General features: G+C 38.1%; 4 protein-coding genes across 4 annotated transcripts; 3 read left to right on the top strand and 1 right to left on the bottom strand.

Annotated features, from left to right (window-relative positions):
- The first annotated feature begins 3,338 nt into the window (after positions 1 to 3,338).
- Positions 3,339 to 6,821, top strand: LOC116322080 (interferon alpha-inducible protein 27-like protein 2A). The gene is made up of 5 exons (XM_039602919.1): positions 3,339 to 3,443; positions 3,560 to 3,589; positions 4,930 to 5,091; positions 6,075 to 6,210; positions 6,354 to 6,821. Exons 1-5 carry the CDS (start codon positions 3,434 to 3,436, stop codon positions 6,412 to 6,414), a joined length of 399 nt encoding a protein of 132 aa, XP_039458853.1. The 5' UTR covers positions 3,339 to 3,433; the 3' UTR covers positions 6,415 to 6,821.
- A 1,504-nt stretch (positions 6,822 to 8,325) lies between these two features.
- Positions 8,326 to 11,339, top strand: LOC116322068 (interferon alpha-inducible protein 27-like protein 2A). Its single transcript, XM_039603236.1, has 4 exons — positions 8,326 to 8,453; positions 8,573 to 8,602; positions 9,867 to 10,028; positions 10,918 to 11,339. Exons 1-4 carry the CDS (start codon positions 8,444 to 8,446, stop codon positions 11,016 to 11,018), a joined length of 303 nt encoding a protein of 100 aa, XP_039459170.1. The 5' UTR covers positions 8,326 to 8,443; the 3' UTR covers positions 11,019 to 11,339.
- Positions 11,340 to 12,113: 774 nt separating this feature from the next.
- Positions 12,114 to 13,327, bottom strand: LOC116322077 (interferon alpha-inducible protein 27-like protein 2A). Its single transcript, XM_031742077.2, has 4 exons — positions 13,201 to 13,327; positions 13,064 to 13,087; positions 12,628 to 12,795; positions 12,114 to 12,425 (listed from the first exon to the last, which is right to left on the bottom strand). The coding sequence occupies exons 1-4, from the start codon at positions 13,217 to 13,219 to the stop codon at positions 12,322 to 12,324; spliced, it is 315 nt and encodes a 104-aa protein (XP_031597937.1). The 5' UTR covers positions 13,220 to 13,327; the 3' UTR covers positions 12,114 to 12,321.
- A 1,028-nt stretch (positions 13,328 to 14,355) lies between these two features.
- On the top strand, positions 14,356 to 16,051 carry LOC116322071 (interferon alpha-inducible protein 27-like protein 2A). Its single transcript, XM_039603238.1, has 6 exons — positions 14,356 to 14,373; positions 14,509 to 14,538; positions 15,019 to 15,138; positions 15,274 to 15,303; positions 15,429 to 15,590; positions 15,758 to 16,051. The coding sequence occupies exons 3-6, from the start codon at positions 15,129 to 15,131 to the stop codon at positions 15,838 to 15,840; spliced, it is 285 nt and encodes a 94-aa protein (XP_039459172.1). The 5' UTR covers positions 14,356 to 14,373; positions 14,509 to 14,538; positions 15,019 to 15,128; the 3' UTR covers positions 15,841 to 16,051.
- The last annotated feature ends 449 nt before the right edge of the window (positions 16,052 to 16,500 follow it).

The raw sequence follows: 16,500 nt of genomic DNA, 5'->3' as shown, positions 1-16,500 counted from the left end.
CAAATATGAGTCTTTTCCCATAAACCCCCATGTTTAAATTTCCAACTTTAGAGCAGAATTAAACATGTTTACAGCCTGGAACAAAAACAAGGTTTTGGTCTCTGGCTTGTTATGTAATGACATATGATGTTAGCATTATTAATTTGTAATGTATCTTTAAGCATCTTTTTTTTAACTCTGTGTGCTGAATACCAAATGTTGGTAAGCTTCGGAAAAGAGTTCCCATCAGGCTGACAAAGAGCAGGAAGTGAAACAGTGCAGATGATATCATCAAAGTGTGACTGCTGCTCTCTGAAGCATGGATTTACTGTTAAAAGTAAGTGAAGTTGGTACGTGTAGGGCTGTAAGTATTTAGACATTGACTCAATTTTTGTCATTTTTCCCATTTATACCTCCGTATTGGATTTAAAATCGTGCAATATGTGATTGAGTAACTGAAAAGATCAGATCAGATCAGTTATTGTCTCGCTTGGGAGAAATTTATCTTGGACAAACAGTCGAAACACGTCATATAAGATAGCACACATACATTCACAGTTTCACCAAAAGCCCGCTCTATTGGTTGGATGTCAGGTTTCTTACTTGGCCATTGAAGAATATCCCATTTCTTTGTACCCAGAAACTCTTGGGTTGCTTTTGCAGCATGATTTGGGTATTATCCATTTGCCCAATGAAGCACTATGAGATAGGTTTTGCACAAAACTTTTTTAATTTGGTGCAACACATTTTAAAAACTGGAAATTGAAAGAAGAACTAACTGCAATGTTAATGTGATCATGTTAAAAAATACACATAATCTGTTCTGGGTGGAATCTGTGATTACTTTTCTTTTACATGCTGTGAGAAGTGACCAGCCTGGTTACAAATGAGTGAAAGTCTTCCTTGTGGAAGTATTGTAGGTTTTCCAACCATCTTTTAAACAAGACATTTCACACCATGATGCAACTGCAATCAGAGAAAAGCCCCTCAAGCTGGGCTTTAAAAGTGGCAACAGATATGAGAGCTAGAGCCCAGGAACAGAAGGGCTTCACCCACAGACTGAGCAACCACACAGCCGGCCCAGCTCTTCACCTGAAAAAGAAAAAGAAACCAGGAGAGGGATAATGATATGATTTGCTATGCAGTTAATGGCACTAATCCAAGACCAAGAAGTTTGTTTTGCTGAATAAAATTCTAGTATTTTATTTGGATGTTACATAGCAATAATTCAGAATAAGAATACTTTATTAATCCCTGAGGAAATTATGTAGTGGTAGTAGTGCTTGTGTGATGCACCCATATAGTGTAAAAATGCAGTTTACTTAAAAAATAGATAGTGCTAGCTGATAACTTAGATTTCCACTCATTACACTAAATGTGGTCACGTCTCTCTTAATAAAGAAAGAAATAATCATGGCAGCAGCTCAAAAAATTGAGACTTCAAAATGTGAGTCCACAAAACAATGGATGGCGTTCCAGTGGCTAAATCCATGTGTTATATACACTCACCAAGCCACCTTACAATATTGTATTTCTGAGTTTGATATTGACCTATAAAAATGTCCCCTCACTACAAATATTAACCAGAAAATAACGTACGACATGAAAACCGTAGACTTACAGCCACAAACCACCATTTAACAGCGGTGTGCGACGATATTTACAGACAGGCAGCAAGTGCTCCCTCCTCTCACAACCAAATAAGTAAATAAATAACCACACTTTCAACTCATTGATAATAGTGACTGCCACATCTTATTGGACTGAAATTTGATATTCTTCAAAACACTCTGATTGGTTGGCATTATTGAACTTCCCACATAATGGGCATGAGACTTAAAAAAAAAGCTTTCTGTTGTACTTTAGAGGGTTAAAATATATTTTAATGCATATTTAGTGACATTTGGTAAAGAACAGAAGAGGTACACATATGAAGCTAGGTTTATTCTTCCTATGAGCCCCCAGCAGCATTATAAACACCCTCTAGTGTCTGGATGTGGAATACTGCTATATAATAACCAAAAGCTGTTATAGTTAAAAAAAAAAAAGAATAAATATTTGAAAAAAAGTCTACTTTGGTTTAATATTTAACTTAATTATTTTGATTATTCTAATCTTACGGATTAAACTAGAAACAAAAGTACAGCTCAATTCAGTATTTTCCAATGACACCACAAAAACTGTTTGCCTTTACCATTTGACTCAGATAGTTTCTGATTAAAAACAACTGATGGCATCATAGTGCCCTCTAGTGGTGGCGAGCTTTATAAAACAAAAATTACAGCATGCCTTGTTTTAGCTTTCACACGATGCAAGAGCTTACGCTGCAGTATACCCACAATACAAACTTTAGGGGTGCCTGTTTGTATATTTTTAATATGAAATATTTATTTCCTAATTTATTCCTGAAGTTAGCGAAGAGGAACTGATTAAAGATCTTATTTTAAGTCTATTGTTTTCATTATTTGCTTAATCAAAGATAAAGTGTTGTTATTCACATTTTCATTTTAGGATTCATGAACCTCATCTAAACAATTTGATTGGTCAAATGTATCATTAAGAGTGTAAAACATTAGCAGAAATGAAAATGTGAAGTTTCAGTTTTTAGTATAATTTAAAGTTTAATATTGATCTCCACTATCCCATGTCCTGCCTCATTAGTTTAAAGGATGTAGAAACTTGGCATAGCAACAAGTATATAAACACTCCTGTCATGCTAATTTTAGTGCATGTCACGATAAAATTCAATACAGTGTAAATACATGGAAGCCATTAGGAGGGCTAAATCACTAATGTTTCCTAGTTACGTTACTTTGAATACAGTTTTGCAATTTATGGTGTAATTTAGATGTTAGAGAAGAAAAGAAGAAATAAGCTATAAACCACTGGACGTTATTTTCGGTCACAAAAGGTTTTTCTCCCGATCTTATACTGTGATTACACATATTTTTGGAGTCTAATCATAATAATAATAAATGTGATATATAAGGTGCAAAGAAAGAGGTCCAGTTTGTGACTCTCCTGTGAATGGGCAAAATCCCACCACGTGATAACAACACTAAACAACACAGGCGCGTGTTCTCAAAGTTAAATCTCGCCAGAAGAAACTGAAGAAATTATTAAATTAGTCTTAGCCCCGCAGTTAAATGAGATTGAAATGATTATAACATTTATTTCCCATTATCTGATGTGCTGTGATGTGTTATCTGAAATTGTAAAACATCTGAACAATCATGAAACGTATCCAAAACGGATAACTGATGATATTCAAATATTAATTTTGAGGAAACTCCAGCATGTTTTTGTTTTACTTTCTTCTTTTCCTTTTGTTTTTTGATGAAACGTACACGGAAAAGTTAAGTTTCGTTTTTCATTCCTGACCTATAAATACCGGAAGTGTCGCTCTGGCAGCGTCAATACGCTAGACAAACGGAGAAAGCGGAACTCCGTAAACATGCGTGCTGGTGAGTATTTTAATACACGTATTACTTTAAAATAACTATATTCATGTGTTTAATGGTGTGACGGTGCCATGATGATAGCAAATGTCAGTGCTGATGTGAACTTTGATGTGTTTCAGGGACGGCCCTTGCCGCTACAGTGGGAGCAGGTAAGGCTTTGTCTGTGTGGTCACCGGGTTCAACCTACCCACAGTATCTCTCTGTTATGTTGATCCACTACCCTTTACAGCAGTCAGGAGAAGCGGTCACACAAAGCTGGGTGTCGGCTTGAGAAGCTAACCCAGGGCTTGGTTCGGGCTGACGCTTGACAGGGATGGTTTTTGGCAGCATGTAAACAATTTACCACCAACAGGGAAAAGAAAAATATGAAGGAATAAAGTGAACTGTAAGAATATATATTTATTACTGATGCGCATCAGGGAAAGCACCAAAACTTTAGAGTCTTTTGAAAAACTTTAGTCCGTCCTACTGTCTGTACACCGAGGTCTGAGGGATCTTATATGAATAGTGACGCTATTTTCAGAAAACTGAGTAGTTAGCAGGCGTTGTTTCTAACCTGCTGATCATTAATCATAACTTGAACCCTGTGTGTGCCATTGTAACTTATACAATGAAATATAGAGTTGGTATGCATGAAATCACCACCTACTGACCAATACATTATCCAGATAATAGGGTCACTGTTCATAGAAAGTCCCTCAGACCTCTGTGAGTGGACAGTAGGAGGATCTAATGTTTTTGTGTTTGTTTTTCCCTGATGTCAACTTTATTGCTTCCAACAGGAAAAAGTGAAGTAAATGTTTTACAACATTTTCTTTGTTCTCCAGCAATAATACATGATTGTGAAACAGGACACAAACTTGTACTTGCTGACCTTAGACTGACCTTGATTATAATCATCACGTTCTCTTGTGCCTCAAACACAGAACTGTGATATTTAATCTTTTAACTCTTGCTGGCTTTCTTCCCTGGCTTCAAATAGGCCAGAATTTATTCATATAATGTGTATTTTCCAGTCATGCTGTCCAAAGTGCTTCGAGGGCACAAACATTCATACAACACTTTTAATATTAAACTACTGTAAAGTACTTTTTCCTCTCACACACTCTCACACTCTGCTGCGTTCAGTATCTGTATAATGTTTTTAACCTCTTCATATTTTTAGTATAGTTTTCTCTTTCTTTGTAAAATCAGCCCTTGAGCTGCCTGCACACTTACACTTCCCAACAGCACCACCCCGTTCGCGTGAGAGAGCAGGGCAAACCCTGGATAAACTTAGTTTCTTTGATAACAGCTTTATGTGACCACTTATCTGGATCGAATCCAGATAACTGAAAGATACCAGCAACCTCACTTTAACATGTAAAGCAAGCCCAGGATAAGATGTAATCCTGCCTTGTACCTCAAGCCTCTGCTTATATAAAAACTTTTTACATGGCATATCGTTTGTAACAGTCACACTGATGCTGGTGTTCTCGTCCATGTGCAGTAGGTACAGTGGCCTTGGCTCCTGTTGCTCTGGGGGCCATAGGTTTCACCTCAGCTGGAATAGCTGCAGGCTCCTACGCTGCAAGCATGATGTCTGCTGCTGCGGCGGCTAATGGAGGCGGAGTGGCAGCAGGAAGTGTGGTGGCTGTTTTACAGTCAGCAGGTAGGCTTGTTGTCTGACTTTACTGTGGTCTCATTAATAGTGCTGTATACATTCACTTTATTAGGGACCAAAGCAAAGGTGACCCTTGCTCCTGTTGGTGGTGACCAGCAGATGGCTCTTAAAACTCTGGCTACTCGAGGACTGAAATACAAATGACTGATAACATATTTACAAATGATTCAGCTTAAAGTCTATTTACAGACTTAAATGGGGACGGTCTTAGTCTCAATAAGATGAGTTAATTGTTCCAGCCTGTGTTGTGTTACAGGACTAAGCTTGTGATGCGATTAGACTGAGGACTATAATTCTGCCACACTTTGAATTCTTTATTATAAAGTGTGGTTTTATTGCCCTTGCACTGAGTATTGTCCACAAATGTGGACATCACATTTTGGGATGTCTGGACCAAAATACTTAATTTTTCTCTACAAGGGCCTGATATCCGCTTTCGAGGACATTATACTGCCACTGTTCTATCAAAATTTAAAATGAATGTCCTCATATGTGGATCTCATTTTTCTCAGAAACAAAAATTCTGTAAAAAAAAAAAAAAAAAAATCTGGTAATTTTTTGTTTTTAAATTCATCAGGTCCCAATCAACCCAAGTAGCAAAGAAAAATAAAAAATGCATGCCATGAAAGAGTTCGGGTCTTAGGAGGTTAAAAGGGACTTGAACATGAGTGTGCAGCTGGCACAGCCACAGAAAGGGCATGTTGCAGTTATGTCAGCACTGACCCAGTTCTGATAAGTTTGCCAATAGTTTTGAATCCATGCCGCAAAGAACTGGGGCTGTTTTCAGAATCAAGAACTGTGTATTAGTGTACAAGCCATAGGACATTGTTTAGTTTATGAAATCTGACACCACTGAGAGGGCAGTGATGCCACTATTAGGTGGCAGTCAGTACAGTTAGTTTGATTCCTGATCAAGTTATAGGCAATCTCAGCTTCTTGACTTGGAATATTTTTCCTCATCCCTCCTGAAGGTGCAGCCGGGCTGTCTGGGACTGCCACTGCGGCTGTGGGCGGTGTTGGAGCTGCTGCAGGAGCAGGACTGAAATGGCTAGGAGGTCTCATTTTCAAGGACGAAGAAGACGATGAAGACGATGAAGACAAAAATAAGTAAAGTAAATTTAAATGATCTCACATGGCAAATTTTAATTATATTTGTTGGCACAAGATATTAAACCAGAGTGAAGAGTTATTATTTTTAAAGATGTGCTGCACATTTGTCGCTCTTACGGCTTTGCCATTGATCATTTCAGGTGTAGGAATGGAAACTCACCATACCCGAGGCTCCCCGCACTGTCCTCACACTTAGCCTGAAGGCTGTGGATTCTGATGGTGTCATTCTGATCATTCCTTTTGTGCCTCTGGGTGACTTTCTCTGTGCACGCTGGTATAATAGTAGTGAACTGTATACAACTGAAAAGCATGACTGTTTTTAAGCAAGTGTGGATTTTTTTCTCCTATATTTTCTAAAATTTGCATCTGAATCAATGATCTAATTGCAGGAAATCCTAATTCTAAAATTCTGAATGGCGTTAGTGCCATTGTCCTCACTAAGATAAAACTAAATTTTGGTAAGAAAGTCTGGTTAAATTGTTAAATGTTATTACTTACTACAGTTAGTTAACTAGCTCACAATGACGAGTGGTGGAGGATTTTTTTTATTTATTTTTTTGGAATCATTGTTTTATCAGAAGTAGCAATAAATTACTATGCCAACACTTCATTATACATAACACTGTATTTATTTTTTAGGGCAAATTCTATGTAATATATCAAAAATAAAAGTATTTATTCTGCAGAAATCGGTGTTACATGGATCAGTATTACTGCTGCAGGTGATATTGTTAACTATCAGTGTCTACAATGAGATTAAAAATTAATGAAAAATTAACCAAACAGCTGGTTCAATTTTCTACAAGTGATTTCTCAGAGATGTTGGTCTGAAAGTGCTGATGGAGTCTACACCTGTTCAACTTGCCTGCCTTATGAAGTCATATATGACAGGGGTTCTCCTCTCCATCATCACAGCTTTTATTACTAACGTGTTAAATAAGTTTAAAAAAAAAAAAGTTCATATATCACACGTGTTGGTCCAGGCCTTTCCTAAGAGAAAACTCATTATTATGATAAATGGGAGTACTTGTTTACTTGCTAATGCTAGCTTTGTTTCCACACAATACACAACTTGTAACTGATCTCAGGGATTTCCACAACATGGATTTATACACAAACAATCAGCTACAAGCTGCTGTCCTCTTAGCTTGACAAGATCCAACCGTGATTAACTGGGCACAGATGTTGATTAGGACACCTACCCTATATTGATTTCAGTAGCTCTATAATCAAGCAGTGTCAAGCCTACTTTCAGAGACAATAGCCAACTGTGGCCATAGGATGGCAGTGATGTAAAGGATGGACGCAGACAGTCATGAGTACAGCTTTATGAGAGAATGCTGTTTGCGCTGAAACAAGAGTGATTGCTTTACTTTGGTATACTTTAACTGATGTCTGTTTTTTACATTTAACTGGACAAACATTGTTTGCCTTGCTTGGCCTGACAGAATACCACGAGACTCTCTTCACAAAGCATTTTATTTACCCATCTTCTGCAAATTCTCCAACAAACAACATTTTCCACTCTTAAGATAATTAAAATTTATCTGAATAGATATTTAGTGACATTTGGCAAAGAAGAGGTACACACAAAGCTAGTGTTAGCTTTCGACAGGAAGGTTTATTCTTCCTCAATAAGATTATTCTAATCATGCTGATAAAACTAGAAACAAAAGCACAGCTCCATTCAGTATTTTCCAGTGACGAACAAATATACCAAAAAAATCTCCCAAAACTGCCTGCCTTCACTTTATCACAGCACCTGACTCAGGTAAGGTTTCTGATTAAATACAAAGAGGTCCAGTTAGTGACTCTGAATGTGCAAAATCACACCATGTGATCACACCACTAACCAACAACACAGCCACGTGTTCTCAGTTTGCTCACATTACTGTTAAATCTTCTCAAAAGAAAGAAAATAAAAGATTAAATTAGTCTTAACACTGCTCTCAAATGAGATTATGACTATAATGAAATGACTATGATGTTTATTTTCCATTATCTGGGAAAATCTTTCAATAATTTATCTTTTATATGTGATTTAAAAACAAATCTGAATTGTAAAACATCTGAACAATCATGCAATATACATAAACGGAAAAGTTTGTTTTTTCATGTTAGCATAGAAATACCGGAAGTGTAAGTGGAAGAGTCTCCGTGGCAGAGTCTATTGTTGAGACAGTTCTGCATCAAACCGATACGCAAACATAGAAAGCGGAACTCCGTAAACATGGGTGTTGGTGAGTATTTTAATACACGTATTACTTTAAAACAACTATATTCATGTGTTTAATGGTGTGACGGTGCCATGATGATAGCAAATGTTAGTGCTGATGTGAGCTTTGATGTTGTGTTTCAGGGACGATCGTTGCCGTTGCAGGGGGAGCAGGTAAGGCTTTGTCTGTGTGGTCACCGGGTTCAACCTACCCACAGTATCTCTCTGTTATGTTGATCCATTACCGCAGTCAGGAGGAGAAGCGGTCACACAAAGCTGGGTGTCGGCTTGATAAGCTAACCCAGGGCTTGGTTCGGGCTGACGCTTGACAGGGATGGTTTTTGGCAGCATGTAAACAATTTACCACCAACAGGGAAAAGAAAAATGTCAAGGAATAAATTTAATTGTAAGAATATTGAACCACGCTAAGCACTAAGACTTTAGGGTCTTTTGAAAACCTTTAGCCCGTCCTACTGTCTGTACACCGAGGTCTGAGGGATCTTGTATGAATAGTGACGCTATTTTCAGAAGACCGATTAGTCAGCAGGCGTTGTTTCATACCTGCTGATCATTAGTCATAACTTGAACCCTGTGGAATGTATTGCATTGTAACTAATGCTCTCAAATGAAATATAAAGATTATGCATGAAATCACCACCTACTGACCAGTAGGCTACATCATCCAGACAATAGGGTCACTGTTCATAGGAAGTCCCTCAGACCTCTGTGAGTGGACAGTAGGAGGATCTAATGTTTTTGTGTAAAGTCTTCGTTTTTCCCTGATGTTATTAATAAATGTAGATCTTTAGATACAACTTTATTACTTTACGTTTTCCTGTTGGAAGCAAATGTTTTACAACATTTTCTTTGTTCTCCAGCAATAATACATGATTGAGAAACAGGACACAAACTTGTACTTGCTGACCTTGATTATAATCATCAGATTCTCCTGTGCCTCAAAGACAGAACTGTGATATTGAATCTATAAATTTACACAGCTTCCCTGGCTTCAAATAGGCCAGAATTTATTCATATAATGTGTATTTTCCAGTCGTGCTGTCCAAAGTGCTTTGAGGGCACAAACATTCATACAGCACTTTTAATACTAAACTACTGTAAAGTACTTTTTCCTCTCACACTTACACTTGACAACAGCACCAGCCCTTTTACGTGAGCGAGAAGGGTGAACCCTGGATTAACTTAATTTGTTTCAACAGCTTCATGTGATCACTTATCCAGATTGCCAGTGTTGGGATAAGTGAATCCAGATAACTGAAAGATACCCCGGATATGCTAAACTTGCTTTAACATTTAAAGCGAGCCCAGGATAAGATGTAATCCTGCCTTGTACCTCAGGCCTCTGCTTATATAAATACTTTTTACATGGCATATCGTTTGTAACAGTCACACTGATGCTGGTGTTCTCGTCCATGTGCAGTAGGTGCAGTGGCCTTGGCTCCTGTTGCTCTGGGGGCCATAGGTTTCACCTCAGCTGGAATAGCTGCAGGCTCCTACGCTGCAAGCATGATGTCTGCTGCTGCAGTGGCTAATGGAGGCGGAGTGGCAGCAGGAGGCATGGTGGCTCTTTTGCAGTCAGCAGGTAGGCTTGTTGTCTGACTTTACTGTGGTTTCATCAATAGTGCTGTATACATTCACTTTATTAGGAACCTACAGTGGCCCTGAGAGGCCAAACGGACTGCAACTGCAAAAGCACACAAAACACAACATAAATAGGAAAAACGAAAACAGAAATAGGAAAAAACAGAGGGAAGTGTTTCTGGGGAGACGATAACCCGATGGACGAGTTGCAGGAACCAAAAATATGCTAAGAATTGCGCTGGGAGACACTTAAAAGAAGTGGAGGATCTATTGGTTTTGTGAGGAAAGAAAAGATTAGAGGTAAGTGTGTTAGCCTAACTATTAGCCCAAAAATTCGTCATCAGTATTATATGAATCATGATAAAACATGCCTACCATGTTTTGGGTTCCTGCAACTGGTCCGTCGGGTTATTGTCTCCCTAGAAACACTTCCCTTGTGTTCTTTCCTATTTCTGTTTTGTTTTTTCCTATTTCTGTTGTGTTTTGTGTGCTTTTGTAGTGTTTTTCTTATTGCTGGTGTTTTCTTAAGTTGCAGTCCGTTTTGCCTCTCAGGGCCACCGCAGGAACCAAAGCAAAGGTGACCCTTGCTCCTGTTGGTGGTGACCAGTATATGTATACTCGGGGACTGAATAATTCAATACAAATGACTGATAACACATTTACAAATGTACACACTGATTCAGCTTAAAGTCTGTTTACAGACTTAAATGGGGACGGCCTTAGTGTCCTGTTTTTTAGTTTATGAAATCTGACACCACTAGGGGGCAGTGATGCCACTGTTAGGTGGCAGTCAGTTGTTTTGATTCCTGATAAAGTTATTAGCAAACTCAGCTGCTTGACTTGCTGCAACATATTGAAGCTGTGAATATTTTTCCTCCTCCCTCTTGAAGGTGCAGCTGGGCTGTCGGGGGGTGCCACTGCGGCTCTGGGCAGTGTTGGAGCTGCTGCAGGAGCAGGACTGAAATTGCTGGCAGGTGTCATTCGGAAATAAAAAATATAAATAATCTCACATGGCAAATTCTAATGATATTTGTTACCACTGCACTTCCTACTAATGAGCATTGTTGTGATGTCAGAAATATGAGTGATACATTTTTTAACTGTTTCAGTGAATGAGTGAAAGTGTTTCTGCGTGTCACTGACCTCATTTCAGTGCACCAAAGAGTACTTCAACAAATTCAGAGTGTTGTAAAAATTTCAGGATTTAATGAAATGTTTTGGTCATACCACATGTTACTGAAGTGTTTAAACTAAAGAGTGTTCTAGCGTTTGTTCATTCAAGGTTCAAAATAAAGGAAGATATTAAACCAGAGTGAAGAGTTATCATTTTTGAAGATGTGCTGCACATTTGTCGTTCTTACAGCTTTGCCACTGATCATTTTAGGTGTAGGAATGAAAACTCACGAAACCCTTTCCTTTCTTCTCTAAGCAATTTTTTACATTGTTGAAAGATCTAAATAAGAGTAACTGAAATTAACTTAAATAAAATGCATTTCAAGTTTTCTGCTGGCTCCAGTGTTTTTAAAATTTGTAATGGTACAAAAGATTATTTAAAGATTTAACCCTCACAAAATAAACTGTAATAACACAATCTTTTCCCCCCTTTTTTTAAGTATGTGCAGATTTTTTTTATGTTCAACACTAAAATTTTCATGTCAATTGATTACCTTATTGTAGGAAATTGTAGTTCTAAATTTCAGAATGGTGTTAATGCCTTTGTCCTCACTAAGGTGAGTCTGATTTATTTATTTTTTAACATTCAGGTGCTCATGTTTTGATTTCTTAAAGCCTTGCATCCGTTTCCATAATCCTGCCAGCGGATAAGCTCAGTGCATCTATTATGAGGAGTCTTTCTGTGGAGATTATTGTAAGCGTTCTGGAAACTGATGGATTCGTGGGCTCTATAACTCATTTTACTTTCTTTGCTTTCCGTGTTTTGTATTTTGCGTTTTTGCATAGCACTGGGTGAAGCAGGTATTTGATCCCCTACAACCCAGTCAGAATTTTGGCACATTTTCTGGACTTTTATGGAGTCTTTGATATTTCTGCATTACATTATGATGTTTAAAATAAAAACAACAATGCTTTTATTTTGCATGGATTTTTATTTTCACATTAAATTCAGAAAGTGCATCGTATCAGTCTTGGGTTCAGATCAAACAGCTTCATCCTCTACAATGATATATAAAAATGATGGATTCAAAATAGCAGTAATCTTAATCCACCATATATTTAACTTAATTTTCAAATTTTGCCTTAAGCGGAGTGTCTGACATTTGTTCATGATGTAAATCTTAACGCGTTCCAGTCTGGTTACAAATGGTTGAGAGCAGCCAACCCACTGTTCCTCCAGCACCAGCAAAACCTCCAGTGGCAGCTCCCGTCAGACCTCCCATACCTACAGTGAAATTATAGACGCCATCAGCTGTTTGTTATTCATGTGTAAATCTTTTATGCTATTCTTTTTGATGCTTCTCTATACAGTATATGATTTGCATTATATCTGTTTTATATATTTAAATATGTAAGCAATTTTCTTTGCAACATCTAAATAATATTGTTTAAATAATTTACTAATTAAATCAAAATATCTGGTTTACCCCAGGACTGCAGGGTTGCTATGAGACCGCCTGCTGCAACTCCTCCTCCATTAGCAACTGCAAAATATGACATCAGTTTGGCAGCGATGGAGCCTGCTGCTATTCCAGCTGGAGTGAACCCCAGTGCAGCCAGAGCGGCTGGAGCCAGAGCCACAGTGCCAGCACCCCCTGAATATTATTTTATATATATATTTAAAGATTTTCAAATAAAAAGTAACAAGAACCAACCTTAATTACAAAAAAGTTTATTGTGAAATGTAAATAAAAACAGAAGACAGTGATGTGTTCCTGCCATGAAATTCAAAATGAGCTAATGTCATTTCTTGAAATAGTAAAATGTCTTAGTTGTTCAACTGTAAATAAAGTTACGTTTTTAAGATTTGCATTGCATTGTGAGTTGGGTGAAAGCGGTGAATCACGTCATCTGACAGCTTACCTCCGACTATAACGACTCCCTTACCTGTTATTGAAAGACAAAGAGTGAACAAAAACGCGCATGGAGTAAGAAATTCATTAAATTACACTGCATGAAAAATAAATAATAACATAAACAGTAAAATATGAAAGATTTACATATTTCTTCCCAGTCCATGATATATCCACATTCAGATGATACAGAGTGTATCCGTAGTTACGCGCAGATATCCACAGTGCAGGTGTTTATTTTGCCCAGTGCGTCCCCTCCTGGCTTTTTATAATTATTAATAGAAGTTCCACTTTCGTTTCTCCGTAAATGATACTAACTGCCAACACGTGAACAGCAGCACCGGACAATATACACCACTGCACTCTGTGGGGTCACAATTTCAAGAGGTTGTGTGAGCAATTCCTCAGATTAGAAGAAGGTTGATTTCAGCTCCCAAATTCCAATTAAAGTCAAAAACCACAAAAATCACAGGAGAAGAGCAGAGGTCTATGCCAGTTGTTTTATTGAACAGTGAAGTTCAGCAAAAAGAAGGAAAAGCAAAAGCTCCCCTAGGGTGTTTGCCGAAAGCGCATGCAAGTTGGGACCAACCCCAACGGACAGACAGCAGGGAAAAGCCCTGATGACTCTTCTGGCCCCTTCTTATGGGCCAGTAACCCCACCAGGTGGACTTGTCCTCCAGCCAAAAACAGCAGGTGCAGGGTCAGGTACCGTCCAAGGTCCAGGCAGGGGCCAGTCAGGACTCTGGCTAAGGGCTGTCTGCAAAGGGGCACCCTTTGATGAACCCTTTGCTTTGCCTTATCACAATAGGTCACAACATGGTCAAGAGTCGCACATTAATATACATCAGCAAGTGGCATAATCTTATGACATTACTTCTGACTGTAGACAAATATCTGATGATGTTTATTGCAGATATGTGGTATACACGTCATTCAAAAAATCCACAACTACTATGCTGCTTCTGGGTACAAATATTATCTTTGTATTAGTATTTAGTTACTTGTATTTTCCTACCATACACAATAGTAGAGACACACATTTGCATAGCCCATAAAGTCCACAAGCTCTGCATAATAACCTGTCTTTTGTTCATTTATAGTTCAGGCAAGGTGACTAAGCAACGTCCTCTCTCGCAAAATCACAGAAATACACCACTTAATGTGTGAAAGCATAATAAATGGATGGATGGATGTCAACCCCCTGAGATCCAACCTCAGAATCACTTTCACTTCCCAAGAAACAACAGCTGGCCCTCACACTTGTATATAAGGCACAGTCGAGTCTTAGGCTCCTCATCCTGTGTGAGATAATGGGTCTAAGTGAGTACAGCTGCCTTTTTGACATCATCTATAGCTACATCATATAAACTCATGATTATAGCATTGCAGAAAATGTCTAAATAATTCCAGCTGAGCTGAGGTAAGATATTTTTTTCTTTCTTTCCCGTGTTTCAGTGACAGCTGTAGCGATCACAGCTGGGGCAGGTAAGACACTTAACCTTACTTTGTTTTTTAATCACTCAAGCTCATAGGAGAAGTCATAGTAGATATCATACATCCCTGCTAAATTGCTTTAATAAAATGTCCTTTATTCAGAAAGTCTAAATTGTGGATGTCCCCCTTTTAATTCTTTGTGAAACAGTAAAGGTAGAAATCTGAGTGTAAATAGCTTTTACAAGTTACTCAAGTCATTTAAAAGTAACAGACCCTCGGAGCTTAGTCGTGGAAACTACTAAATTGAACCCAGTTAATGATCAAAAGCACAAAAGGGGAGCTGCTTTAATTTTAGGCAGGGTGACTAAGCAACTTCCTCTCTTGCAAAATCCCTGAAATACTTCAGTGTATATGAAAAGCATAACAAAGAAAAGTAAAATGAAAATAAAATTAGATATGCCAAACCCCCTGAGATCCAACCTCAGAATCACTTGTTCCAAAATGACTGAAGAAGCGTTGTTTACTTCACAGACCCAGTGACGCCCACTCTAAGAGTTTCGTTTCCTAGGAAATAACAGCTGACCCTCCCACTTGTTTATAAGGCACAATCCAGTCTTAGGCTCCTCATCCTGAGTGGAATAATGGGTATATGTGAGTACAGCTGCCTTTTTGATATTATCTATAACTGCATCATATAAGCTCATGATTGTAGCATCACAGACAATGTCAAAATATTTACAGCTGAGCTGAGGTAAGATGTTTTTTTCTTTCTTTTTTGTGTTCCAGTGACAGCTATAGCAATAGCAGCTGGAGCAGGTAAGCAGGTTTGTTTTTTTATTTATTTATTATCACTCAGGCTGGTAGAAGTTGCAGATATCATACATGTATTCATTTCGAAGCATCCTGATGATCAGTAACCAGGTGTTTCTTCCTGTTGTCAGGTGGAGCAGTGGTCTCTGCTCCTATTGTCCTGGGGGCTGTAGGCTTCACCTCAGCTGGAATAGCAGCTGGTTCCTACGCTGCAAGCATGATGTCTGCTGCTGCTGTGGCCAATGGAGGAGGAGTGGCAGCAGGAAGCCTGGTGGCTGTTTTGCAGTCAGCAGGTAAAAAAACAAAACAAAACAAAACAAAAAAAAAAAAACAGGCCTTATAAACAATGTCGCTGTGTTGCAGTGAGGATAAAGCCTCCCTGTCTTCTCTGTGGCTCAGTTACTTGATCTAACTGCTCGATCAGCTGTCTGATATTCTGAAGCCTGTTTTCTCTCTGCAGGTATGGCAGGTCTGTCTGGGGCCGCCACCGCAGCTGTGGGCTCTGTTGGAGGAGCTGTAGGATTTTTGGCTACTCTCATCTGAGACCAGGAAATTATGATAATCAGAAAGAAAAATAATAATAACAAAGGATATAATTACTGTTGTTGGAAACAGTTGCCAAAAGTATCAGCGTCATGCTTCAGTAAAGCTTGGTTGAAATGAGAGTGCTGGTAATGCTGTGGTGTTTTATTACGAAGCACATGAACACGGTCAAATTGTGCAACTTAGAATAAAGCCCTAATAATGAAAAGCATTTTAAAGTTGTGTTCTGGTTATTTGTATTATTATATTTAATTATTACATTTTTTTAAAGATAACACACACACACACACACACACACACATATATATTAGGGGTGCAGTGATACACAAAATTCACGGTTCGGTTTGATACTTTGGTGTCACGGTTCGATATTTTTTCGATACAAAAAAGTGTTCATGCCTTTTTAATTTGTCATTTATTAAAATTATAAATATATATTTTAACTCAAAAGTACAGTTTTTAAATTTAATGTTGCTGAAACAAAGTAATAAAAAAATAAATCTATCTGATGGAGAAATCACTCATCTTTGGAAAAGAGGGTTTATTACAGAGAAATGGCTCTTTCCAAAATAAAAGCTATACTATACCCTTCTTCTGGGCTATATTCTCAGCAGCATATTAAACATATCAGGTCCCCATAAGGAGAATCACGTGCTAACG

Source organism: Oreochromis aureus, linkage group 19 (genome assembly GCF_013358895.1).
Source record: "Oreochromis aureus strain Israel breed Guangdong linkage group 19, ZZ_aureus, whole genome shotgun sequence".
Taxonomy (NCBI): domain Eukaryota; kingdom Metazoa; phylum Chordata; class Actinopteri; order Cichliformes; family Cichlidae; genus Oreochromis; species Oreochromis aureus.
Note: the sequence above shows the minus strand (reverse complement) of the source record. Positions and strands in the feature narration are given on the sequence as shown.

What these genes read in the sequence shown, in the direction of transcription:
- LOC116322071 (XM_039603238.1), top strand. An exon ending in AGCAATAGCAGCTGGAGCAG is followed by an intron (nt 15,304 to 15,428) that starts GTAAGCAGGTTT and finishes TCCTGTTGTCAG; the next exon opens with GTGGAGCAGTGGTCTCTGCT. An exon ending in GGCTGTTTTGCAGTCAGCAG is followed by an intron (nt 15,591 to 15,757) that starts GTAAAAAAACAA and finishes TTCTCTCTGCAG; the next exon opens with GTATGGCAGGTCTGTCTGGG.
- LOC116322080 (XM_039602919.1), top strand. An exon ending in TGCCGCTACAGTGGGAGCAG is followed by an intron (nt 3,590 to 4,929) that starts GTAAGGCTTTGT and finishes GTCCATGTGCAG; the next exon opens with TAGGTACAGTGGCCTTGGCT. An exon ending in GACGATGAAGACAAAAATAA is followed by an intron (nt 6,211 to 6,353) that starts GTAAAGTAAATT and finishes TGATCATTTCAG; the next exon opens with GTGTAGGAATGGAAACTCAC.
- LOC116322077 (XM_031742077.2), bottom strand. An exon ending in GGGAGTCGTTATAGTCGGAG is followed by an intron (nt 12,796 to 13,063) that starts GTAAGCTGTCAG and finishes AATAATATTCAG; the next exon opens with GGGGTGCTGGCACTGTGGCT. An exon ending in AGCAACCCTGCAGTCCTGGG is followed by an intron (nt 12,426 to 12,627) that starts GTAAACCAGATA and finishes ATTTCACTGTAG; the next exon opens with GTATGGGAGGTCTGACGGGA.
- LOC116322068 (XM_039603236.1), top strand. An exon ending in TGCCGTTGCAGGGGGAGCAG is followed by an intron (nt 8,603 to 9,866) that starts GTAAGGCTTTGT and finishes GTCCATGTGCAG; the next exon opens with TAGGTGCAGTGGCCTTGGCT. An exon ending in GGCTCTTTTGCAGTCAGCAG is followed by an intron (nt 10,029 to 10,917) that starts GTAGGCTTGTTG and finishes TCCCTCTTGAAG; the next exon opens with GTGCAGCTGGGCTGTCGGGG.